Source organism: Natator depressus, chromosome 7, assembly GCF_965152275.1.
Source record: "Natator depressus isolate rNatDep1 chromosome 7, rNatDep2.hap1, whole genome shotgun sequence".
NCBI lineage: Eukaryota > Metazoa > Chordata > Testudines > Cheloniidae > Natator > Natator depressus.
In genome coordinates, this window is record NC_134240.1 from 103,818,692 (window position 1) to 103,846,617 (window position 27,926).

At 40.6% G+C, this 27,926-nt stretch overlaps 1 protein-coding gene across 4 annotated transcripts in view; it reads left to right on the forward strand.

Annotated features, from left to right (window-relative positions):
• The window catches only part of CHST15 (carbohydrate sulfotransferase 15), a 95,299-nt gene extending 76,972 nt beyond the window's left edge, over window positions 1-18,327 (forward strand). For all 4 annotated transcript variants that reach the window (XM_074959200.1, XM_074959197.1, XM_074959199.1 and 1 more), the window contains 4 exons: window positions 6,169-6,325; window positions 12,202-12,349; window positions 13,593-13,744; window positions 16,398-18,327. In XM_074959200.1, the coding sequence (XP_074815301.1) occupies window positions 6,169-6,325; window positions 12,202-12,349; window positions 13,593-13,744; window positions 16,398-16,469 (529 nt within the window). In that variant the 3' untranslated portion in view covers window positions 16,470-18,327. The remainder of the gene's footprint in view (window positions 1-6,168; window positions 6,326-12,201; window positions 12,350-13,592; window positions 13,745-16,397) is intronic.
• Window positions 18,328-27,926: the final 9,599 nt, after the last annotated feature.

Consider the following 27,926-nt stretch of genomic DNA (forward strand, 5'->3'; position numbering starts at 1 on the left):
AAATTAAAAATATAAAATTTAGGAATTTTAATAAATAAGTGAGATAACTACTTAAATAAGTGTGTGTGTAGTGTAGTGTATCCTTCTTGTGAGCCAAATGAAGCACCAAAATTAATGTGAAGGCTATATTTAATTGCCAATCAATACGGTTTATTGGTATCAACCAATAAGAATCAAACTCTTCAGAAAAATAACTAAAGTACAAATGCAAAGCATGACTTAAATCAAGGTTTCCTGCTTGCTGATTTGAAATCATGATTAAAATCAGTTATCTAAATTGCTTTGATTTACATCAATCAACATATAAATATTTAATAAGAAGTCATCCCAGGCAGGCATTCTGAACATGTTTCGTAATAAAGCAGGGCACATACCTTCCATTTGCACTGGTGGAGGAGAGTGGGAGTTGGCACTGAAATGTTTAACCCAGGAGCATCACATCAGCTCCACCCCTGATGCTGGCGTATCCAGTCAGGTTGCATGGTATTAGGTGGCAGGTCATCTGCTGTGGTTTCTCCTTGACTAGATTTCCTGACATCATGACTTTGCAAAACAGGAACTGCCAGAGTGGCCCCTCCCTGTTTGTCAGCGATAAAGAGCCATGCCAGCTCTTCCTATCCTCTGTGTCAGGAAACGCATTTCCCAACTGTTAAATGCTCCTCTTGACCTTACGGTTTAAGACATGGTAATTTTATGCAAGAGAGCTTGTTGAAGTACCTCCCTCATGTTACTTATCCAGAAGTTTCTCATTACCTTACCACCTTCTGTAATATGGGTGTTTCACTTTGCCAGTTATAATATGGGTGAGACAAAAAGTGGGTTCCATTTCACTAACTCGGTATTTACAGGGAAGTAGATTCTGTCTGTTTAGGATTTCATTTGCCCTTTTTGCTTGTGCCTCATCTGAAATCATAGGAGCGAGTTTAGCCCTGTCATAAAAGGCTGCAACTCTCATTGGTCCAGACTCTGCTGTCAATTACATTAAGAGACTGCTGGTACAGAGGGCATTCTGGAATGTGTTGGTGCAGTCAGGATTATGGGAAGGGGTGTGGCCAGGCTTGTCTTCAGCTGCTGCATGGCTCATATGGGCCTTGGACAGCCAGTACACCGCACGAGCCCCTTATTCTGTCCTTTGGCTCAATACAGTCATTCTGCATTTAGGGCCTGATTCTGCTTCCAATGAATTCAATGGGAAAGTTCCCAGTGACATCAGTTGTGTAAATTCCCATTGCAATTGAGATCAGAAATTGTCCCACTGGTTTCAGTTGGAGTCGCACGTGCTTATATCAGGGTTGACTGGTTTCATAATCCTTTGTGGGTGCCATAACAGTCATGGCCACGTTATTTACTTGTGTTAACTTATGATTGAGTATAATGACTTCAAGTGAGCAATAAGTACCAGGAGCAGCTGAAATCCTAATCAACAAAGATTTTATTTTCATGCAGATGTCCCTAGAATTGAAAAACAGATGGAAAAAAATATAGAAAATGTAGGCAGTTGAGTGGATAGAGAAATGCTTTCCATAAGGTGTCAGCAGCTCTTCAATTTTAAAAACATTATTTTAGATGATTAGAACAAATAATCAGAAAAATTAAACCTTTTAAACAAACTGCAGTTATGGCTCATCTTCAAAATGATTCTTGCTGGCTCCGTTCCTCCTGCAAGCGCCTGTTCTCCTGTACCCTGGATGGCAAGAACTGTCAGCCTGATCCTATTCTCCTGGAGAGAGATTCTTCCAGCCTGATCCTCATTTAGGGTTTTTGTTAACGTGCCATTAGCAAACAGCAGTCTTTGCACGCACATGTATTTCTATACACTTCCAGGAGAAGATACTGCTGCGTGCTTAATGCCTGCCACATATAACTAAACTCTGCTGTTTCTGTCCCTCAGCTTCTCCCCCATCTTTTTCTCATATCCTCTACTCTGCAGCCTGATCTTCCATATACACCAGAACAGACAGATGCCTAAGGCAGCAAAATAATCCGGGCAGCCAAATACTTAGTGGCTGTTTCTTGTAGTGAGTAGGGGCTTAAAGGGACATACATTTCCCTGCCTGCCTTCATCAGACAAACACTAAAAGCTGGTGCCTTCTACTCTGACAATTACCACACTTTTTTTTTTAATCAGATTACACTAATCAGTTTATTTAGGGGCAGGTTGTGGCCTGACCCTACAGGACTGCATGGAGGCCTGTGAGAGAGTAAGATCCCCCACCCCCCTACCTCTTCATGGCTTTCCTAGAATCCATCTCCAACATTTGGCTGCTCAACTGGTATTTCCCTCCGCACCTTTGCAGATGGATGGGAAATATGCAGAGCCTTGGTTCTCTCCCTCAGGTGCTAGGAGGGGGAATTGAAATTTCCGGATGGATAGTAGGATTTTCCTGCCAGAAGCCTGTTCCCTTCACTTCTCATCATGGAATCTTGTCAACACGTTCCTTAAAAGAGAACTGGTGTTTCGGTGACTGGATTGGAGTGATGTGCTTGAGAATCATACAGTTACAATTATTGCTTACTTTTAACTCTATGGCCTTCTCCTTAAAGAGAAGAATAATTTTGAAGTAGAGAGGCTGAGGCGCTTGATACTTAAAAAGTATCAGTATTTCCTATAACAAAAATAACAGGACAGGATTAAATCCATTGGTGGCCATGAGAAATTTTACAAGCAGTCCTTAAACAGAGCATTGAAATGTGTCTGTGACTGTGCACAGTCAGAAACGTAGGGCGAGAAGAGACCTAATGAGGCCATCTAGTCTATCCCTCTGTGTCAAGGCAGAGTTAAGTGTACCTAGATCATTCCTGACAGATGTGTGTCTAACCTGTTTGTGAAAAGCTCCAAGAAGGATTCCACAACCTCCCTAGGTAACCTGGTCCAGTGGTTAACTATTCTTATGGTTTGAAAGTTTTTCCTAATATCTAACTTAAATCTCCCTTGCTGCAAACTAAACTGATTACTTCTTGTCCTACCTTCTGTGGACATGGACAATGATTAATCTCTGTCCTCTTTATAACAACCTTTTATATATTTGAAGATGTTACATCCATTCTCAGTCTTCTCTTCTCTAGACTAAGCAAGCCTAATTCTTTCACATTTTCCCTATGTTTACTTATATATTTTTTTGCTCTCCTCTGGAGTGTCTCCAGTTGTCCACATCTTTCTGAAAGTATGGTGCCCAAAACTGGACTCTCCAGCTAACGCCTCACTAGTGCTGAGTAGAGTGGAACAATTACTTCCCATGGCTTACATCTAGCACTCCTGTTAATACAACCCAGAGTGACATTTGCCTTTTTTCCAGCAGCATCACACTGTTGACTCTCATTTAATTTGTAATCCACTAAAAGCCCCTTTTCTGCAGTACCGCTGCCTAACTAGTCATACTACATGTTGTATTTGTGTATTTGATTTTTCCTTCCTAAGTGCAGAACTTTCACTTGTCATTATTGAATTTCATATTAGTGTTTTCAGATTAATTATCCAACTTATTAAGATCATTTTGAATTCTAATCCGCTCTCCTGTTTTAGTAGAATATTGCTAAAAACTGTTAACTTCAACAACACAGGTGAACCAGTTTTTGTTTCGGTACATAAACAGAAAGATGCAACTAATGTAGGCCCAATCCCATACCACTTCTGCAGATAAATCTAGAGGAATCGATGCCCACTTGAAATTTTGCCAAGGAGCAGAAATGTAATAACAGAAAGCTCTGACTGCCTACCAGTTAAATTTTCCAAACAAGATCTATATTTCTCTATGGAAATTCTCTTCAATCTGCTAACAGAATTGCTGGGCTGGGGAGTGGCCAAAAATTAGAAACCATACTGGACAGGGCTCTTAATTGGGTCTCTGGTGACAGACAGCTACAGATTATCTTTTGCTTTTTGAAGTAAATACAAATCATGTCCTTCCTCCTGACATCGCCAGCTAAGGATCTGATTGTGCAAGTCTTATTCATATTGGTGAAGTCTTATTTAAGCGAGCACCGGGTATGTATGTCTACAATGCAGCTAGGAGAGAGCCTCCCAGCCCGGATAGACAGACCTGCACTATCTCTGCTCCAGCTAGCATACTAAAAATAGCAATGTGGACACTGTGGGATGGCCAGTGGCTTGGGCTAGCCACTGCCCATCCCACAATGGTGTTGTGTCGGATCCAGGGTGTTGGGTGGGCTTGGACTCGGGTGGCTAGCCTGAGCTGCTGCCCATGCAATGTCCACACTGCTATTTTTAGCACTCTAGCTCAAGCAGACCAAGTGCAACTCCATCTACTTGGGTTGGAGGCACGCTTCCAGCTGTAGTGTAGACATACTCTTTGAAGTCAATAGGGCTACTTGCATGAGTCCATGTTCACTGGTTTGAGAAAAGGTTGCACAGAGCCCATAGTGTCTCATCATCAGTTTCTCAATTTTTCTCAAGTTTTCAGTACTGTTTTTTGAATATGTAAAAATGAAATTAAAAACAAATCTAAAAGTTCAGAAATTAAGAGTCTGTCTATATGAAACGCTATCCTTTTATTCCTCCAGCCTCTCTCTCCTCTACTTACTCTCACCATTTCATTTGTCCTTTCTTTCTGTCTTTCCATTTTTTAGATGAGTTAGGAGTTCATAAACTTATACTGTGATAAATGCCCTGATCCACCAAAGCACTGAAGCACATGCTTGACTCCAGTGGGAGTGCTCGTGTGCGGAGTGCTTTGCTGAAACAGGGCCTAACCTCTTTAAATAAAAAGTAGTATTTTAAAGCTTCTGTGGAAATCTCTGGCCAGCCTGATATTTTTGGTTCAATAAAAATGGGAAGGGCATCGAAGATGGAAGTGGATTCAGTGTTCCTCCGGCATTATAGCTGTGAAATAAAATCCACTTTTACATTTAGATCATGATTTACATAAACATATGCTCTTACGGAGAGTGAAGTGTATTCAGGGTCTCTCGAATTCTGTGTCCAAGAATGGATTCTTTGGGCTCCTAATACTTCTGTACTCTCACCCTTGCTGCAGCGATTGGCTCTGAAGTGGTGCAGAATTTTCAGGACTCTGGATATATCTCATGAGCCCCAAACAGGTGAAAATGACATATGTATCTCATTCAAAGGGTGATAAACTATCTTTTGTTTGTCACATCCTGGCATTTCCCTTATGTTCGGTTTTAAAATGATGTTGACATCTAGAGATTCTAATCAGAGTCCCAGGGATTAAAAACAAATAAAATAAATATTTCATTTTACACTTTTATTTCCATCCAAATGAACCAGAATTTAAGTCATCTTTGTCTTGTAATATTTAAGCAACTATAAATGTTTTTGAAATGATTTGCACAAATATTTCATATTTGAAATCACAGTGCACCCTGCCATTTGCACTGTAATTCAAATTTGTATGGCTGAGATGGCTAGTAAATAGCTGCAGAGCAAGGTATTGCAGCATGGTTGCTTATAATATTGGTATTGTATATATATGTGGACCGTAGGTGCTGTAGTTCTTACTCAGGCAAAACTCCTATTGAACTAAATGGGAACTTTGCCTGAATAGAGACAGCAGGAGTGAGACCACAGATTGTGCCACAATACAGCTCCTCATCACGTTGCATACCAAGCATACAGAGAGGCAGTGTGGACTAGGACTCAGGAACCCTGGTTTCTATTTCCAGCTCTCCTACGGGCTGTCTTGGAAAAGTCACTCTACTTTTTTTTGCCTCGGTTTCTTCTCCCACTCTTTGTCCATCTTGTCTGTTTAGACAGTAAGCTGTTTGAGGCAGGGTTTGTCTCTTACTATGGGTTCATTCAGAGCTTAGCACAATAGGACCCTTTTTAGTTGGGGCTTCTAGGCATTACTGCAATACAGAATAACAATAATTAATACAAAATAAACAAAAAGATATATTTCAAGAGTTTCTCTTCAGAAAAGGATTGGCTCCTAACTACTTAGGGCCTAATCCTGTTAGATGCTGACTTTAATAAGAGTGGAGGATGCTTAGCAACTCACAGGATTGGACCCTTAAGGTCTGAGCCAAAGCCCGCTGAAATCAACTTCAGCAGGTTTTGGATAAGCTACTAATGGGTAAATGTTACATTCAGGCCCTCTTGTCTCCAGTAACGTTGCTATCTTATTTTCAATAATATAAATTGATTTTCTTGAATTTTATTAATCATTTACACATGTATTTCATTCACAGATTGTACTCGGATTATCTGTACTTTGCAAGTGCGAATAAATCCGCAGAAGACTTTCATGAAAAAGTGGCAGATTCCCTGCAGCTGTTTGAAAATTGCATGCTGGATTACTCACTGAGAGCCTGTGTCTACAACAACACTCTTAACAATGCCATGCCTGTATGTATTTCCAGTAACATTTTGATTCCTTGCTTAACAATAGAACATTTTGTCTGGATTATTAAAATACCAGGATCCTTAGCAAACTATTAATAATAATTATAATTATAATCAAGATGTGGTTCAGTTTGTGACTACCAACAAACTTTCCTCCTTTTTTTTTTTAAGTTAGTGACATAAAAATATATTCATGCATGTAAAAACTGATGTGCTGGCTCAGCTGTCTCTTCAGTCTGTTCCCTGAAGAGCGCCAGCAGTAAAAATACATTGGTTCTCGTGGGCAGGAGCATGAAGAACACATTTAGCAAAGATTACAGTTTAATCTTCACTTGCAAACCTATCCAAAAAATAGCTCTGGCAAAGATAAGGCAATTTCCGAACTGCAAGTAAGAATACATCATTTATGCTGGATTTTTTTTTTTCCCAAGAAAAGGCTATTGATAGCTAGATTAAATGTGCTCTCTCTCACGCTTTTTTAAAACTGTGCACAGCAGAAAAGGGCTAAATATCAGTGTGCTTGGTCCAAAATCCACATTTTTAGTGTTGATTTGTTTCTATATTTTGTTTGAGGGTGAAAAAAGGGTTTTTGCAAATATCTATCTATATCTATCTATCTAGAGATACATAGCAGTATATCATGTTTACTGTGGGATGCATTTGTAAAGCACCAGGTGTGTGTGATCTAGCCCTTTACCTCCCATTTTCTTGATTTGGGTGGAAGGACACTTTACTCCTCCTCTCTCTCCAGATTACAGTAAATTTCATCTCATCGTCATTTCCTCCAGTTACTAAAGTAACCTCAGAGGAAATCATGCATCATAGGCCCAAGCCAAAGCCCATTGAAGTCAGTGAGAGTCTTTCCCATACTGGGAATGGGAATCAAGCCCCATGTTCCTTACTGTTGCTATTCCGGTCATCCAGAAATGGAAGTTGAAAGAGAGACAGAATAGCCTTTTTTTTTTATTTATTTAAAGTGAATTTTGTAATGTGGTATTACACCAGCAGTTTCAAGCTCAACAGAGAGAAAGTCACCTCTGCTACTTGTTTCAGATTTAGTCTCTAGGAACACATAAAGACCAAGGATCTGGACCACCCCCACATTTACAAGTATAAGGTCTAGTCTGTTCTACAAATTTTATTCAAGTTAAAATTAAAGTTATGATTACTCATGCATATAAAAATTCTATAAAGACCTCTGCACAAGTTATAAATATAGCTATACTCACATCCTTAATGATATTCTTAAGGTCTGATGGCTGCCTTGCCAGTTGATCATTTAGTAGCGGGATGGTTCCTGCTGGAGTTTTCCCATAGGGAGCTCAGTTTTCCTGGTCTGGACACCCTCTTTTTATAATGAGATTCTGATTATACCTCATTAGTATTTATGCACATAGTGTACCCTGCAGCTAAGGCATGTATTAGAAAAATATGACTACTGGGTATCTTGTAAGCAAAACATTTCGCTGTTAATTTTTCACAACATCACAGTATCTTTGGTCACTTACTTATGCCAAGTATTTCTTAAGCCTATGGCCTAGTATGGCTAAGATGACATCTTACAGGTCTCAACCTGTAGGCCTTGTGTTTCAGCCCTACTTACTTAGATACCTAATACATAATTATCACTTCTAACTACTGATCCATCTTGTACTTCTATAATCCTACAACTTAACTCTATTTAGCATACAATGATTATATATGACATAACATATTAGTTAATCATAACATCGCACAATAAATGAACAAAAAATTAAAATCTTTGACTACAACAGTCTCCTCCCTCCTCAGAGACTGACTATCATGCCCACTCTGGGAATTGCACCACTGTAATGCAGTTCTTGCCAACTGTCTCCCTTGCACAAATGTAGTTGCATTGTGGCATGAATACACTTGCTCAGACCCCTCGTATTCCCCCAGGTGCCTAGACCATCATCATTTGTCCCACAGTTTATTCCTCTTCTTAGCACCTTGAAGAAGGTACTTCTGAAAATTAACTCATTGTTCTTTCTTTTGAGATCATTTATATTTCCAGAAAGCTACCAATGGTTATCCTTAATAAAGCATGGAATGCCAGCCAGGCTCCTGAATGGACTTTTCAGCTTCCTCTCAGGCATAGCTGGCAAAGTCTATATATGTGTAATTTGTTATATATTGAAAGACTAGATTTTTTTTCTATGACCTTGGATGTTAGATCAGTAGCTGTGTGACTACAGCAGAAAAAAGTACTCCTAAGAGACCAGAAGAAAAAGTAGCATAGCGATTGCCACTGCTGATAAGTAACCCTCTGTACAGAGAAGGGGCGTTCATCAATTTATCTTCACTTACCATCAATAGAAAGTATATTAACCAAAGAAAGGGAAGGAGAGCCAGGGGTGTCAAACTGAAATTGGAGAGACTGCAGTCAGGGAGGATTCTTTGGGAAATGCTCAGTTGCACTGCATAATTTATAGGGGGAAAGCAAATGACTTTCCTGAAAAGGGGATTTTGTTTTGGAAGAACAGTGGCAAAACACAGGCCTGTATATCATGCCATTTTTTCAGATGTTCAAAAAGAAGTGAAGGTGACTATCCTGGGCAACAAAGGGACTTTATGTTTGAAGTTCTTACTGGATTAAGTGAGTGTTAATTCTATCTTAGAATTCTCTGTTTGGGTAGAAGCTCAGTAATGCTATAAAATACAGTATCCCAACCTACATTATACAACTGATACTGGTTTCTTACTTGCCCCAGTACCATCCTGTTGGGAGAAAGAGGAATAAAGATGAGGAATACACGTAGATGATTTGCTGTATGATTGTATAGTGCCTCGGATAATGTGGTTCTGATCCTGTAATACTGCAATATGTGAGGCTAATAGTTAAAATAAATTATTTAGAGCTTATAGCTCTGGCATGTAATGGTGGTGGTGGAGATACTTTCCCTAAATTTTTGCATTATATACAATATGTACCTAAGGAATTTTGCTGCATAGGTTACCCTGTAACTGACAAGCAGCCCAAAACTAATGTCAGGTCACAGTTTCTAAGATAACCATAATTATTAGATTGTAAGATTTTTGGGAAAGGAACTGTCTTCTATTGTATGTTTGTTCAGTACCTGGCATAATGGTTTGTAATGATCATGATTGTACCTCTGGGCACTACTGTGTGTGACAGGGTCAGGCCAGATGGCTACAGGAGTGTGATAGAAGGTAGATACATTAGCCCTAGGTTAAGCAGGTCCCTTTTCCCTGAGTAAGATAATGGGCTGTTCCAGAATAATCAGGAAGTTGCTGGAACCAATTATGGCAGGGAGGCTAATTAGGACACCTGGAACCAATTAAGAAGCTACTAGAATCAATTAGGACAGGCAGACTAATCAGAGCACCTGGGTTAAAAAGGACCTCACTTCAGTTAGTGAGGCCTGTGCAAGAGGGTGGAAGGAGCTGAGAGCGAGAAAGCGTACTGCTGGAGGACTGAGGAGTACAAGCGTTATCAGATATCAGGAGGAAGGTCCTGTGGTGAGGATAAAGAAGGTGTTGGGAAGAGGCCATGGGGAAGTAGCCCAGGGAGTTGTAGCTGTCACACAGCTGTTACAAGAAACATTGTAGACAGCTGCAATCCACAGGGCCCTGGGCTGGACCCCAGAGTAGAGGGAGGACCCGGGTTCCCCCAATCCCCCCAACTCCCTATTGGATACAGGAGGAGTTGCCCTAGACTGTGGGTCCCACCAGAGGGGAAGGTCCCTGGCCTGTCCCCCGACCCACTAGGTGGGCCAGCAGAGACTGCAGAAATTGTTCTCCTTCCTTTTTCCCCTGCTGGCCAGTGATGAGGTCAGCTGAGTGGACGGCAGGTTTGAGCCATAGCAAAAGCGGCCAAACTGAGGGCTACCGTGAATCTCTGAGGCGAGCAAATCCACCAATAAGCGCAGGACCCACCAAGGCAGAGAAGGAACTTTGTCACATATGGTACAAATAAATAATAATAATACAATGAGTTAATAAACTGTGGGAACTGTTTACTCAGAAAGGAAATATTCCACATAACATCTGAGCCAAGAGTAAGGACTGAATTTGTTGAGAGAACTTTTCAATGTCAGTTTCTAAATCTGTGTGCCCAAAGACTGTTTTGTACATGCAAACAGCTACTCTAATGCAAATCAAAAGTTTTTCGGCTTGCAAAAACTCAGGTATTAAAACTTAAGTGCCCAAAATGTAGATGTGCAGTTTTGAAAGTGCATATGCAGAGATTGCTTTGGAAAATTGGCTCTTTAAGTTTGAATAGATTTTGAGTCAGGTTGCATAGATTAGTTTCTCTACTTGTCATCATCTCATAAAAGTAGAAACCAAAATATTCCATTTATGTTCTTGATTTGTAATTGTAATTTAATAACAATGATCTGACAATAGTTGGATCAGATTAATGTTCCTTCTGTGCTTTACTGGCAATTCAGAAAGCAGAGTGTTTCTTTTCAAATGACTTCCTGTTTATTGATGTGTAGGTTGTTTTATAGATTAATTATAATAATCTCTCCATTGCTGTAGTAATGATTCAAAACTTGACTTCTTTCAGCAGTATTTAGGTCATAACTGCAATTACTCAAGTCAACTAAAAGATCACAAGACATAGTTGTTTGCTTTTGTCAATTCTGTGCTGACTATGACTCCAAGGTGTACCAAGCTTCTTTTATCAAAGGCAGGTTTTCACGTCCTCCTTTCTGTTTCTGTGTCTGAACGGGTAAAAAAGAAACAAACACAGGTACAAACAGGAACTTGGAGTTTTAAGAAGCCTAAACTGCACCCTTAAATGTTCGTGCAAAATCGAGCAAAAATGGAGACCAGGTTAATGCCAGACTGAAAATTTGTCCCTTCACATAAAAGAGAAGGATCATATTTTCCTCTACAGTATAATACAGTATAAGTCTTCTGTTGAACAGTTAGCCGGTGTACTACTTAATCTATCTAGTTATTTATGCCATGCCCCTAACTTTAGCATCTGAGCATCTGTTTGGTTCTCTAGGAATTACTAATATTGACTAACAGGAGTATAGTTTAATAGTACACAAGTCCTCCGCCATCTTCATTTTAAGATAAGGTTGGTGACCTTTTCCTTCTCGACACTTGTGAGGTTGAATCTGCCAGGCCCAACTATCCGGTGATCATTCTTCATCAAGCAAAAGATAACAGATTTTAATTGGCTTGAAAAAATGAGGCTTGTGCCATAGCAATTCATGCCATTCTGCGGAATAGTCCAACAGCTGAAGGGTGGTGCAGATATTTTGATCATATCAAAACCGAAGAGGTTTTATGGAAGTATTTTCTCTTTGGTATATTCTGTGAGTATAAAGTATCCTTACGGAATGCTTGTTTGATAAGATAAGAGGAATGAATTGCAACCCCAATATATCATAAGGTTTGTAAGACATTTCTGAAAGGTGCTGAGTGCCCTCAGCTACCATTGTGCTCAGATCTGCACCTTTTGGCCCTGATGAAGGTGAGTGTACTTGTACATATGTTTAGCTTTAAGCATCTCCATGAATACCTATTCAGTTCAATGGTTGAGGGTCAGAGTGCTCAGCACTTAGCAGGACGAGGCCCTAAGCACCTGGGCTCAGGCCCTTACTGAATTGAGACATAATTTACAAATATAGGGGTCCAACTCTGAAGGATTTAATTATGTAAGTAGCCCAACTGAAGTCAATAGCACTACTTCATGCATAAGAGCTACATGATCAAGGTTTAAACTTTTTCTAGGAATCATATTTTTAAAATCTTCTAGATCAAATCCAAAATAGATTTTCCTTCCCATGGAGAACAGTGGGATGAATATTCATTAATTTTGATACAAGATAGAATCAATGAATTAACTCATCTTTTTTTTTTTTTTTTTTTTTTTGTAGGTGAGGCTACAGGTTGGCCTTTATGTTGTGTATCTCTTGGACTGGCTGACTGTTTTCGACAAGGGTCAGATACTAGTTCTCCGCTTAGAGGATCATGCGTCCAATGTTAAATACACCATGCATATTGTGTTCCAGTTTCTGGATTTAGGTAGGCATCATCTAGCTGGTTTGAGTGATGTGCAAAAGTCATGCTTACATTCTGGATTGTTAATGCTTATGGAGAGACAACATCCAAGGTGTGCATCTGCGTTCACAGAGGGGCAAATTGTGCTGTCCTAACTCAAACAATTACCATTGGTTCCAAAGCGTGCATTGTTTTCAATGGGAGTTTTGTCTGAGTAAGGACAGTGCAAGAAAGTGTACAAAGAATTAATAACGATGTTATAAAATCAGAAACCTGGTACTTCGTGCATGTGTTTGAGCATGTAGGGCCTGATCCTACTTCTGTTAATGTCAGTGGGAGTTTTTGTCATGAACTGCAGCAGGAGCAAGAGCTGGCCCAAGTGATCTAGAGAGCCAGGTGAAATGCTTCAATGGTATGATGTGTTTCGTTGCCAAATCAGCAAATCCAGAATCTGAGTATTATAAAAGGCAACATTTCTAGTGTCTTGGGGAATATGTTTTGACTGTCATTGACTGAGACATCAGTTGCTGATTGTCAGAACAACATTGGCAGACAGAACAATGCCTGATATTGGGAAGACAGTAGGACAACGATTATGGAGATGTGGCTGCACATTAACCTGGTTGAGTCCAAACATTGGTCTGGGTAATTAGATTTAGCAGGTTGGACAGATAAGGAGTCTGGCCCCTGCTCCTCTCATCTAAGTTGCATTGAAAGAGGTCAGTGCTAGCACAATCAGGCCTGCAGTGCACAAGTACCACTAAGGAGGGGTAAAGTTTCTCGTATACTGAGAGTTGTCATAACACCACTTATCCCACCAAAGTCCTTAAAGAGGACTGAAGTCAGAAATAAGTGCTGCACTGTTTGACTGGGTGAACTTCACCCTGACAGGTATCAGGTGGCTCCTTCATAACATAACAAAAATTAGGAAATAAAATGAAATAATTGTTACCGAACAATGCACATCAATGATTATTTTTACTGTCCTATTTGTTTTCTGAAAACACATCTCTACCTCTAGAAATGATTTATGTTGCTTATTGCATGGATGATTAATTGATATGAAAGGAAAACAAAGTATTTCCATGTATTCTAACTGTAATGTATTTTACGAAACTAAACCCGTAGCCAATATTCTGGAACATAACCACTGCTACCAAAATTCCATTAATCTTTTCTTGACAAACCTATTTACTTGGCCATTTACATTCTTTACCATGAACATTTTGGGAAGAAATACATTAAAATAATTTTCTGTTGACTGCAGGGCCTATAAGTGAGAAACAAGAAGCTCTAATTACAAAGAGTCCTGCTTCGAACACTAGACGTCCTGAAGACCGAAATCTGGGACCCATGTTACCAACAACAAAGGCGATTCTAAGAGACTTCTATAGGCCTTTTAATACAAAACTGGCGCAGGTTCTTTTTGATGATGCTTTTTTATGGAAAAAGACATAATATGTAAATTCACTTCCACAAATACAGTGCTTTAAGGAGTTTTTATTTTTTAAAGTCTATTTTTGCGTGCACATTTACATTTTATCCATTCCAAGGAGAAGCAAAACTAATGAGATGAGAGTTCTCTTCCATTAGCATACGATATTTCACTGAAGCTAGATCACATTTTCCTCATGAGAATGTAAAACATCCTGCTTATCAATCTCTTGCCATTTCTTTCCCCCCCCCCAGTAACAGAGCAGTATGGAAATAGCCTTGGAATGAAGGAGTTCTTTTACACTGTCTGACTGTGGTTTTGAAGTTTAATCTTCTCTAAAACAGTACAATACATAATTAGCATTGGTCTCTTAAAACTACACTTATGTCATCACTTTCAAGGTATGTTCTCCCCTCATTCATTCCAAAGTAATAAAAAATATCCATTAGCCATTAAAATCTTTATTTGAATTAAATCCAAAATTCTTTTTTTATAACTACAGTGCATCAGCACAGTGCAGAATCTGTTCACCCAGACTAATGGTATTACCTTACGTTAATTAACTAATCTGATACATTGAAAAGTCACTTGGTTATGTTTTTATATATTACTGCATTTAAGTAATTCCCAAACCTAATTAATTCCTCTAATATGCTACAGTTTGTAGTAAGAGAAGAATTGCACATTCAGTGCAAGAATGAGTAATTTGAAAGTATTAAGTTAAAGAAAAAGCTATTCACTTTTTGGCATAATATAGAATAACAGAAATACACAAGTTTCTATTTGATTTTTTTAATTTTATTTATTTAAATGCACATATGTAGAGTCCACTCATCTACATACTTTCCCAAGAAACCAATAATGGGTCTTACGTTAAGTCCAGTGATATCAGTGGAAGTCTTTTATTTCAGTGGGATTTGGATCAGGCCCTACATGAATTATTGTGTAGTATTCCATTATAAAGAAACATGTTGATTTTCTGAAACCATTTAAAACTTAATCACTAAATTCATACACTGGTATCATACAGTATCATGCATGACAATATAATGCCTTTCATTCTAGTAGGATAGGTGCAGATAAACTGATGAAGTTGCACACATTCTTTGTTTCCCTGTTCAAAGTAAGTTCAGCTGTGCAATATTTCATGTTTTTTATTTAAAATACAGCAAGCTACATTCACTTTTCAGTTACACCCACAGAATCTCATTGAAGGCGGAATTTGGCCCAGCATATTCGAACTATAAAGTTGATTTTTAAAAATAGAGTGGATTATAGCCAAATAAAGACACTTATTTCAGTATAGTTTCTCTCAAGGACTACGTGATATCTTCACTGAAATGACTCCAAACTGAATCAACTAAAGCTGATGCACCAAAGTCCAAAGAACCAGTTCTAACTAGTATATTGTGCTCTTACTTTTGGATACTGTTATTTTGCTCTTGTGCCTGTGTCCATAGTAGAGCTGGCTGAATAATAATCATAAAAAACAGATACGCAAACATATTTGCAAATAATTATACTGACTTCACTGCGTTGCTGTCTGTGCAGTCATATTTATTATTTACCACCTCTCCCTTGACTGACATATAGTGTGGAAATTGTTCACAAATTCTGAACATTTCACAAATGAAAATTCATGTCAGAAGTTCATCATTGGGTATTCACTATTTGCAAATCTCCTGTTTAAAAAGATTCAGTCATCCAATCTGAGAGCAGAAACAATACCATGGGATTCAGGTGACCCATTCTCACACCGCAAATGTTAATAGTTTAGAGACAAGTTGGGAGAAGTAATATCTTCTATTGGACCAACTTCTGCTGGTGAAAGAGACAAGCTTAAACAGAGCTCTTCTTTAGGTCACAAACATTTTATATTCAAAATTGTTCATGAGAACTATTCAATTAATACTTACGATATTTGACACATTTGCTGAAATCAGAATTGATTCAAACATTCTGTGAACAGAAATAAGGTCTAAATTTTCAACAAATATTATTTACACTGAATAATGTGGTCAGCCCTATTGTATACCAGAATGAGTAGTCAGGAAGGGTGGATGAAAACTACCAAAAGCATTTTTCTGTGGGAGTTCGCTGTACTGGTTCGTTTTCTCTGGTTTCCATTCAGTTGTCAATAGCACAGATCCTGAACTGGTGGTACAGATTTGCCAGTGATAAATGCTAAAGATATTTTTGTTAGCACTTTGTATCAGGAATGACTGTGACCAAATTGCATTGAGCTAGAATTGTACAGCATTCATCCATGTTGAGCAGCGCTAGCTCACATAAATAGTCCCATTGAATTCAGTGGTTGCAAAGGGTTGTGGGCGGGAGGCAGTTAGGGCCCCAGGTGGCTGTTACACCCAGTGGTTCATCTCTGGTGACAACCTCGCCTTGTGAGTGCAGTCCACAAAAAGCAGCTTTGCCTAATGGATACAGTTTTTGGCGGCAACCCCACCTAGTGGGTTCAGTTTCCAGGCAGCAGCTCCATCGAATGGGTACAATTCTTGGTGAGGGAAGAGGAACACGGGCCCTCCCGCTCCACCAGGTTCCACCTTCACTCACCCTGTGGTATCTTGTGTCAGCCTCCAGTCAGCTTCTCTGGGTCACTTCCTGCCTTCTTCTGTATTCCAGCTGGCCGTCGTCCGTCCTTGGGGAATGCTGCGTTCCAGGCTTCCTGCCCTAGTTCCAGTCTGTGGGGCATAGCCCGAATCACAGTCTAACCTTTAGCGATCAACACTTTTGTATTAAGACTTATTTGCCCCCAGCACCATGCTGGGGCATTACTCAATTCTAACTCATGGTACAGAAGAACACATCCTACCTGTTCACCAACATTATTGCCCAGAGCACCCTGACTTTGTGTTGGAGGATTCCTACTCAAGTTTGGACAATAATGGGACCACAGCCAGAGACCATTGGGTCACAACCAGATCATGTACAGCAACATATCGGAAGGATGCCAGCTGATAATTGGTACAAAGGTTATGGATTCAAAAATGGAAAACGGGGGGGGAAACTAGTATACTCCAAAAAATGATTGATTGAAGATTTGGAAAGATCAGATTTCACTTGTGCTCAAAAGAAGTGCTGCTAAATGTACACAGGCTAGATCTCTGTCTAAGTTTGCCTTCATTGAATGTAAAAACAAAGAGAAATATCTGAGAAGAGCTAGGATGTTTTAAGGTTATCATCATGCATTTATACATGGTTTTGTGTCCTAAGGTTGCATTTAAGATGTATTGCTGCGCTCCAACAAACTCTGTACTTTATCAAATGCCAATTATCATTACTGATTTCGCAGGTTACTGTAGTCATTAGGAAAATGGAAGTGACCTTCTTTCTAACTAGGCTGCTTTTATTGCCCCATCTCTTCAGGTGCTGCCTAAAAGTGACATCACAGTTTGACAAATTGCGGCATAACACAGGTTTATGACATCATTGGGTAAAACAGCAGGAGCAGGTTGGTAAGATGGGACTTTTCCATTTATGTGCAGATATCACTGTTGATTCCCAGAATTGGAAAGAAAATATCAAACTAGTGTCTGTCTCAGTAGAATAGCGTTAGGTAAATTAGTAGTCTTCAAAGATGCCACACTGACAGTTCTCGAGATCCAAACCCTCTGTTTAGCCGGAGAACAGGTATAGTATGGGCGGCATCATGCAACTTCCCAGTGCTGCCTATCCAGGGACTTGAAGCCTGACTTGGCAAGAAGCTCTCTGTGGGTCAGAAGATGGATAGTACAGTTCCCAAGACCCTTTGTTCCTCTGCTGGACAATAATTCAGTGATGGTAACTGTTGGACACTATGGATGGGGGTTGGATTCTAAGAGGTAAACCAGGTAGGGGAGGCATAAGTAGTAGTGCTGTTTGCTCTAGTACAGAGCCATCCAGCAACCCCATAATGGTACTTCAGTTTAAAATATGTATATATTTTCAGTATAGTGTGTTTTAAGGCTTGCCAAAGCGTGTCAGTGGCTCTTTACAACCTGAAATACATAGAATGCATATGTCTCACCCACTGTTTTCACTTATTCCTCTTGAATAATAGTAATCAGGAAAGCTGGAGATACCCTGGTCCCAGAGTCACTAAGGGAAGGGCCATTTCCAAATGTTGTCTCCACTGTAGTAAAGTTCAACAACACGGCAGAAGAATGCAAAATGTGCTTTCTGTAAGACCCTCGGCATTAAATCTACGAATTTTTGATAGGTGGAAAAAAAATGAAGTAAAAACACAACAACAAAAGCCTCTTACCAAGATAGACAGACTTTCTTATTTACAAAGAAAATGATACATTGTTGTCTATTGATTCCATTATATAGGCTTGTATGCTTCAGCTTAATAAACTGGCGATTAAACAATGAAGTTGTTACAGCTTTGAAAATGTCTTCCTGCCAAGAATTAATATAATTTCCAACTAAGCCAAAGGGTCTTCTATAACAGGCAAGACAAAATTGTGTGGCAGAAAGTGATTCATGTAGATACAACATGTAAATCTAATACAGGCATGTGTAATATTAACATGCTGTACTGTGTGAGTGACTGTGTTTTGTCATGGTTTTGAAATATTATGGTGCCTCGTTTAGGGAAAAAAATGCTTATGTTGCAGTGCCACCTTATGGTCAATGTAGGGAAATATTATTTGTCCAATAAACCAACTTCTGTTTCTTCTAAGGAGTAAAATAAGAATATTTCAGTTACACAAATATTTGTCCTACTGTATAAACCAGGAATTTATTTCTCAACCCTGTGTCTGCAGCGGATGGAAAAAGAGGTGCAAAACCTTTTTTTAATTACTGTCATGAGGTCTTATGCATATTTGCTAATGTCCACTCCATGGATACATTTTCAGTCTTTGATACAATAATGATGCTTAACATTTCAGGGATTTAATTCATCCCTGCTGGTGCAGAAAGATTTAAATTGCACATCCTTCCAGTAATGGAGACCATGCACTGGAGAATGATGTGCAGCATTTGCACAGCTGCTCTTCCCCAGGGGCTCCACCATGGGTGAGGATAGCTTTACATTTTAGTTCAGGCTCCTTCTGAGCCCTGCCAGGAGATACTATCTGGGAGATGAGCTGAGTCTGTTTCTGTCCATGGGGGGTTCCCTTCAGAGAAGTCACTGCAGACACATCGTGCTGCAACCAATGCCTTCCAAGTGGGCTTTCCCCCACCAGAGGCCCTTGTCTCCAAGATTCCATTGGTACAATCCACTGTGAGCCCAAGCCGAACCATTTATGGAGGACTGTTCACACATAGGACCTGATCCCGTAAGAATACCATGACTTTGTTCCAGCGCCAGTTAACTCAGTGGGAGCTTTGACATTGGCAGCAATTGGCACTCACCGAGCTCCCCTGTACAGTCAGTGGGAGTTCCGTGTATGTCTGGCTCTCAGGATTATGTCCACTGACTAATGATTCTTCACAATGCTGCTTGGAGGAAAAGTATTGTTATCCCCATTATAGCAGTGGGGAAACTGAGGCTCTAGACCATGTTGCCTCATTCTGAAAGATCCTTTTTTACTGTAGCTCAAATAACAGACTATGATAAAATGTCGACTTCTGTACAGACGGGTTCATTAGCGCAGATCTAGTTAAAGGTAGAGCCAACTTCTGGCAATTGCCAATCCTGTGCCAGGGACCCAAAAGTCTTAATTCAACATAGGACTGTGAAGTCTGCTGCTTAGTAATAGTAATCAGTACTTGTAAATGGGCTTACCCTGAGGCAGAGGAGAATGAATGGGGCAGAGCAGCTGCCAAAAATATTCTTGTGGCTATGGGGGTGGTGGTGTAAAATCCTAAAGCCAGCTCTGGTAAGGAGACGGTCAGCACTTCCACTGGCAATCTACATTGTTCTTTATCACCCTGATTCAACACCCATTGAAGCCCATGGAAAGACTCCATTTGTTTAAAGATTGAGCTTGATACATTTACGAAGGGGATGGTGTGATGACATTGCCTACAATATCATATGGCTTATCTGCGACTGCTATTAGCAAATATCTCCAACGGCCGGAGATGGGACACTAGATGGGGTGGGCTCTGAGATACTATAGAGAATTTTTTCCAGATGTCTAGCCGGTGAGTCTTGCCCACATGCTCGGGCTAACAATGCCATATTGTGGGGTCAGAAGGAATTTTCCCCAATCAGAGACCTGGGGCGGGGAGGGTCACCTTTCTCTGTAGAGTGTGGCACAGGTCACTTGCTGGTTTGAACTTGAGTAAATGGTGGATTCTCTGTTACCTGAATTCTTTAAATCAAGATTTGAGGGCTTCAGTAACTCAGCCAGGTTATGAGCCTATTGCAGGAGTGGGTGGTGAGGTTCTATGGCCTGTGATGGGCAGGTCAGCCTAGATGATCAGGACGGTCTCTTCTGGCCTTAAAGACTACAATATAAGTCTCTGATCGTTGAATCAGGCCCCACATGTGCAATCCCTTGACAGATACTAGCCTCAGTTGATTTCAGCACTGGTAAGTTTCTGCGGGGAACCTCTATTCTTAATTATCAACTTTCGTAAAAACTCTCCTTGCTCTCTGCTCTGCATCAATCAATACAAAGGCATTTAAAATGATTATTGGTCAAGTCTGCATGGCAGGGGTCTAATGACTGCCAGGCTCAAGTCTGTGGTACAGCATTAGGATCCTGCAGTGTATATATTAAGCTGCATTTAACAGAAATAATTTTTTTAAAAGATCCAAGCGGTAATCACCACATTACATTTCACAGGAAGGAGATATTTTTTTGCCATTTTAGTATCCATATGCTCAATAAAAACAATTGCTTGTGTAAAGTACATATAATTTTCTTAATGCCTCAGTCAGTTAAATGCACAGCAAAAACATTTCATAAGAACAAGTGCTGCTCTCACTAGTACACCTTCGGCAGGGAGTTGTAGTGAGCTGTATGCATTTCAGCACCACTGCAGGCCCTTAGTCCTCAACCTCTTGCTTCCAGGGCAAGCATATATTTCACTGTAACGACTTGCTCTTGGAGGCTAGGCTTTTTTGATATGGCAAAATAAAACAAAATAAAAATAGTTCAGATTCTGAGGTACAAGGCACAGGCTAATCCTCTGGGGCAAGGATATTTGTGATCCGTGTACTTTGCGGTGCTGGAGGATACTTCTGGGTAAAAGGGCTGGAATAGCAGAAAGGGGCTCTCAGTGTTCTGGAATTGGCAAGGCAGGATTCTTCCTGCATAGGCACTGCAGAAGGCAGCCATAAGGCTAACCTCAGAGGATCCTCTCAGGAGCCCAAGTGTAGGGGGAGCAGGCTAGGGCAGGTGATTTGACACAGGAGCATATCTGGAGCAGAGCCATAACACAGTGCTGGAGCAATTCCAAGCAGTGCTGCAGTCCGTAAGGCAGCCTAAGGAGGTTACCATAACTTAGCTGGGCTCCTCGGCCTAAATTATACAGAGGCAGCAGCCCAGCATGGGGTGCAAAGCTGCAGTGTTTAAACCTGAGTTTGTACAGATTGGTCCAAAGCTCATTTAAGTCAACGGGAATCTCCATTGACTCCAGTGGGCTCTAAAACAGGTCCATAGTGTTGTAAGTACTCTAAAATGCCCCAGCTCACTGGTTAGTGTCTTATGTGAGAAATGGTGAGTAGCTCCCCATCGGAAGTGACGTTGGAAAAGCTCACTTTACAAAACAACGACAAAAACCCTTCTCATTTGTAATGCGTTTCCAACGGTCATGCACAAGAGCTATTTTCCAGCTTACTAGACTGTCAGAAGATTTGAAATGCTGCTTTTGCTGTAACTGACAACTCAGCTTTGTGGGGTTGTCTTAAAGTTGCTCCAGGAAGGCAGGCAATGGTTGGGGAGTGGGGGCAGAGAAGGAATTCAGGCCACAGAAAATAAGCAGAACCATACTGGAGGAGAAATAAGAAATGTATGGCATTTTTGCTCCTTTAATCTTTGCAGTGAAGTCTGGGTGGGAGGTAGCCATCTCCTCTGGCCCCCTGCCAGGGCTGGATTAAGGCAGGGGTTTTAGGACTGCAGCCCAGGACCCTCGCCCAAGGGGTGGGGGGGGGCCCGCAAAAATAAATTACAGGAAGCGATTTCTGGGCCACTAAAAAGGGTGCTCAGGCAGGCTACCTGCCTGCCATAGTCCCCCATCTAGTTCCCCTTCGTTTGACCGTTTGACTGCACTCCTGTCCCTGTTATTTCATTAGTTGTCCCCTGTACTCATTTGCCTTCCAGGTCCTGTGGATCCCCCTCTTAGGCTGGAGGGGGATCCTTTAGCAGCATCCACTTCCTGGATCCCAATAGGATAGTCCCACGCTGCTCCTTGAATCAGCTGGCTGCTGGCACATCTCTGTGGCCCCTGGCAAGTGCAGGGGAGGCTGCTCTGTGCACTGCCCCTACCCCCAGCACCATCCCTGCAGCTTGTGGGCACGGACAGCGTATGGAGACCCGCTGTCCCCCTCCCCCCCAAGGAGCACACAGAGACGTGCCAGCAGCCAGACGCTTCCAGGAGCAGTGTGGGGCTATGGCAGGCAGGCAGGCAGCCTGAACCCTGCTGCGCCGCCAGCCGGGAGCCATTTGTGGTAAGAGCCTCCCAGCCAGAGCCTGCACCTCGCACCCCCTCCTGCATCCCAACCCCCTGCCCCAGCTCAGAATCCCCTCCTGCACCCAAACTCCAGACCCCACACCTCCTCCTGCATCCCAATCCCCTGCCTCAGCCCCCTCCTGCACCAAACTCCCTCTCAGGAAAAAAACTTGTATACAGGGCCCCCACAAAATGTCATAGCCCCAGGCCCACAGGAGAGATAATCCGGACCTGCCCCCTACAAACGATGCCCCTGATTATAACTGGTATCTAGCTATGGATAAACATCTTAACAGTAGCATTCAATCTGAGTTTGAACCTGTGAAGTCAGATTAAAAAAACAAGAATTCTCTCAGGCCTGTATTTATGCATAGATCATTTTATTATTTTCCATGTAGATTGCAGAAATGGGTGGGCAGAAGCTTAGAGAGCACAGAACTTGCTGTAAGCACAATTTACTATTTCCTGAAGCTTACCAATTCCTTCCCCCTCCCCTTACATGGTACACTATGTGGCTACCTTTTGGTTATGCATAACAGACATGGAAAACCTAGGGTGAAAATGATGAAAGAGCACGTACAAACTACAAGAGCTTTCAGCCGGCTATTTGTTACCAAAGCAGCAGTTGCTGTGGTAACTCATCACATGGCACTTGTGGCACCTGAGAGCTACAGTACATGACACCCTTTTAAAGAAAAATACAGATGTGCTATTAGAGAACACTGCTTCTTAGTGTCACAAAATAATACGGTTTAAGCCACATGTTCTCTTTAAATGAAATACATTTGGGGTGCTGCATGCTTTGAAAAATATTTCCCTCTATGTTAAGAAAGGGGAAGCGTCGCATTTGAAGTTGGATGGGAAGGGGCTGGAGTCAGGGAGTCAGTGCTGTGATGTGACAATAGCTCCTATGGCATTTGGAAGGGCTATCTGACCCTGATCAAAGCCCGCTTAAAATCAACTGGGATCTTTCCATTGACTTCCGTGGCTTTGGATCAGGCCTTAATAACACACAGAAATGGTGACTCATGAGGATACTGCCTGTGTGAATTTCAGGTGTTGCCCACATATTTGCGTATGATTCTTCTCTGTCAAACCACCCTCTCCCCAACCCTCACCTAGCTTATACTGCAGTATCATCTAGGGATTAGAGCTAAAGACTAGTTCTCAAGATTTTCAAATTTTCTATTCCCAACTGTGTCATGGATTTGACTTTGATATTGGGTAAATTACCTAACCTCTCTTTACCGTGAGAAAGGAATTAATACAATACCAACATGGTGAACCAGAGCACGATTATGCATCTTGGTGGTTGTTTTACTTCCCAAGCCAATATATCCTCTCTCAACTGTGCTCCATACCTTCCACAGCACAGCTCCAGTCTCCTCCAGCCGAGACAACCAGCGTTGCTAGATTGCTGTAGAGGATCCTGTTCACTGAACTCCAAGCTAGGGGGACTCTCACAGCCTAGCTATTTGTGGCCTTGAAGAAGTTGTCTCACAATATATATTATCAAGGAAGCCAGTAAACAGGATTTGAAGGGTGAGCTCCAGGGAAATGCAACTCTGAGGGATCAGACTTAAAACCTGTTGGTCAGTCCCCGTCATTGTGCAAAATGTTTGGATTTCCCCAGAGACCATCAGATAGTTGGGGTTACCTATATCCTGGGGTACTGTGAGTCCCAATTGATTATTGTTTGCAAAGAGTTGAGTGGTTAAAAGTTTTCAGATTTTGAAATTTCAAACAAATGATTTGTGGGGAAAAATTCAAAATATTTTATAACACTTTTTTTTTCGGTTTTGGTTTTTACCAGTTTGTACAGTAGTCAACATTTGCAATAAAGTTGAGAATTATTTTTTAAAAATTCTCTCTAGTTTTCAACCTAACCTTTGAAATTCTGATATGGAAGGAGCCATAGAAGGGGTCAGTGTTATTTATATACTTATTTCTCTTCATAATTTTGTTGTCATCTCAATCCTATCCTCAGGGTGACACCCACTTGTAGCTACTCCTTACTTCAGCCATGAATCAAATCTAGCCAACTGGCTGTAGCCCCTTCAGATCCTCCTCCTCATGCAGTATCCAAAAGTTGGCTAAACTGAACATGCTACAAGTTTCTATAATTCAATCTGGTCATTCTGTCAAATGAGATCATAGACGGGGCTCAAGAAACCAACTTTAAGTGGGACATTGAGTTACAAATTTAAAAAAATGGTTAGATTAAAAAAATCATACTACCATAATATATGCCTGAAGATAAACTAATACAAAATAAATAAAAGAAAATAAGAAAACAACAATGCTTTTGCAAAAAATGCAAATGCAGTTTTGGCTTGCATTAACAGAGGCATAACATGGAAGTCACGGGAGGTGATAGTACCACTTTACTTGGTACTGGTTAGGCCTCAGCTGGAACACTATGTCCAGTTTTGGACACCAATGTATAGAAAGGATGTAGAAAAACTGGAAAGGATCCAGGGGTGAGCATCAAAGATGGTTAAAGGGATGGAATGCAAGCTATATGAGCAAAGGCTGAAGGAACTGGATATGTTTAGTATGGAAAAGAGGAGATTAAGGGTGGACATGATAGCAGTCTTCCAACACTTGAAAGGCTGCCATAAAAAAGATGGAGAAAAGTTGTTCTCTCTTGCCACAGAGGGCAGGACAAGAGGCAGTGGGTTCAAACTACAGCATAGCAGATTTATATTAAATCTCAGGAAAAACTTCTTAACTGTAAGAACAGTAGGACAGTGGAACAAACTGCCTAGGCAAGTCATGGAGGCTCCTTCACTGGAAGTTTTCAGAAAGAGGCTGGATAGCCATCTGTGTTGGACGGTTTAGACCAGTGATACTCAAACTGAGGCTCAGGAGCCGCAAATGGTTCTTTAATGTGTCTCCTGTGGCTCTTTGCAGCACATGATATTAAAACACTGTGTGACTTAATTATTAACCAATCTAAGTGATTAACCAGTCAGGATGCTTTTACTATGTTATTAACCAATTGTAGTTGATAAAATAATAATACTTGATCAGTCATTTTGTGGTGAGAATTATATATAACTAAATATTTCCCCTGTCATACTGTATAAATTTGAATATATTGTACTATAGTAAATGAAACAGTGAATTCACACGACTGTGGCTCTTTTGGTTAATGTTGGTTGATAATTTGGCTCCTGAACCACTGAGGTCTGAGTATCACTGGTTTAGATACAACAAATCCTTCATCTTGGCAGGGGGTTAGACAAGATGAGTCTTGTGGTCCCTTCTAACCCTATGGTTCTATGATTCTCTAAGGTTTATACCAAAATAAAAGATAAAGAGACTGAAAAAATGAAAAGAATGCGGAGTACTTGTGGCACCTTAGAGACTAAGAAATTTATTTGAGCATAAGCTTATGCTCAAATAAATTTGTTAGTTTCTAAGGTGCCACAAGAACTCCTCGTTCTTTTTGCTGATACAGACTAACACGGCTACCACTCTGAAACCTGAAAAAATGAAGTACACATTGAAATTCTTGACTTGAGAGTTAGAAATAATTATGGGCCTCCATAAAATCAAACCCTAAGCACTACCCAACCTTATATCAGCTATGCATAAAGAGGACACAGTGCAGAATAACTCTCCTGAAGTATATGGAATAACAGTGTAATTCTAAATAAAAGAGCAATAAAAAGATGCAACATATAACGTTTACAAAATAGCATAAAGGAGTGAAAATGAAGAAAGCAAGCTCATAAAAATGCACTTGAGCCAAATAAAAACTTAGAGTGGTAAGAGAAATTGATAGGTCAAAATTGCACTGAGGAAAATAAAACCAGGAGATGTAGCCAAAAAAAAAAAAAAGAAGAAGAAAGAAGAAATCAGACTGAGAAATAAGAAAAAGAGTAAAGACCTATTTTTATAGGGGGGGAGGGGGGAAAAAGAAAAATGGAATTTTTGATAAGCTGAAATGGCTGCAAGAAAGAAGAAAAAACAAACTAACAAAAACCTTATAACACCAAACATGCCGTTTCTCTGGGTGTTGTAAATGGATGTAGTTGGAATGCCCTTAGTGGCACTGGTCCTACGTTTATAACGTTTTAGTGAGGTGTATTGTGATTTATTATTTCAAGTGATTATTTGGGATTCTAACCTTGTATTAATAAAAATTTTCCTTTAGCTTGGGACACGTGGAATAGGAGCAGTTCATCAGAGGAAAAAGGTAATATTGACATTATTTATGTACATGGTCATGGTTCTCAGGGTTTATGTGACATCAATTTAGGAGAAAGGGTAATGGAATAAGATTATTAAGTAAAGAATAATTATTGCCAACTAGTCAGTCATCCATCCTTATTCCGCAAAGCACTTAAGTGCATGATTAACCTTTGGCAAGTGCTTAAATCCCAGACTTTAGTGGGACTTAAGCACAGACTTAAGGTTAAGCATATTCTTAAGGATTTTTTCTGAATAGGGATAGACTTGATCACTATGGCCAACACCACCATCTGTCTGTCCCCCAGATCAGTAACCTGGGCATCATCTTTGACTTGGACTTCCCTCTAGATCCTCATTATGTCTACATTTTGCAGATTCTTTCGGCATAAAATCTTTAAGAGACAGCCATTCTGTCTATCCATACAGCTAAAACTCTTATCCAAGCTCTCATCCTCTTGCATCTATGTTATTGTAAATATCCTTCTCTCTGGCCTTGACAAATGCAATTTTCCCCATTCAGGTCCATTGAGAAAGCTATTGCAAAGATCACTTTCCTAACCCGTCACTTTGATCATGCTACCTCTCTCTTTGAAACTCTCCAGGGGCTCCCCGCTGTCTATTGAATAAAACATAAGCTGCTTGCATTCATTTTCAAGGCCCTTGATGGTTAATCCCCACCCTATCTATCATCTCTCAATCGTTATTGAGCTGTCAGTGCTCACCTCTGATCATTTGTTAAATTTCATACAAGTACCTTTGTGCTTTCTCCCATGCTGCCTCACAGCTTGAGAGATGCTCACTGTGGACATCGGCAAAACTGCCTCATTATTCACCTTCAAATCCCTCCTCAAAACTCTCCTTTGCTGGGATGCCAAAACAAACTTGACAGCGGTTAGGCTGTTGGTACACGGATACCACTGCCTATCATACTCACCAGTTTGTTCTCATCGCTCACAGTCTGTCAGTCTGTTGTCTCCTGTTTTATACGTAGACTGTAAATTCCTTGGGGCAGGGACTGTCCATTTGTTCTGCGTTTGTACAGTGCCTAGCACAATGGAGTCTTGGGCCATGACTAGGGCTCCTAGTTCCTTTGGTAATACAAATAAATATTGATAATAGAATAACTTAAGGATGAATTGGGTCCTCAGTCTCAATGTGAACATGACCCTGGAGGTTTCATTTTAGACCCCCAGAGAATATCAAAACCATTCTGCACTTCATTGCGCAGAACCACTGTCATTCTGTACTGCAGAAATGCCCCAGAAATAACTACCAAACAGTTTTGCCAACTCCACATATTCAAAAACCATGAGTCCGGCTCACAAAAAAAAATCATGATATTGGCTTTAAAATCATGAGATTTATGTAAAAATAATAGATTTGGTGTTCTTTTTATTTGCC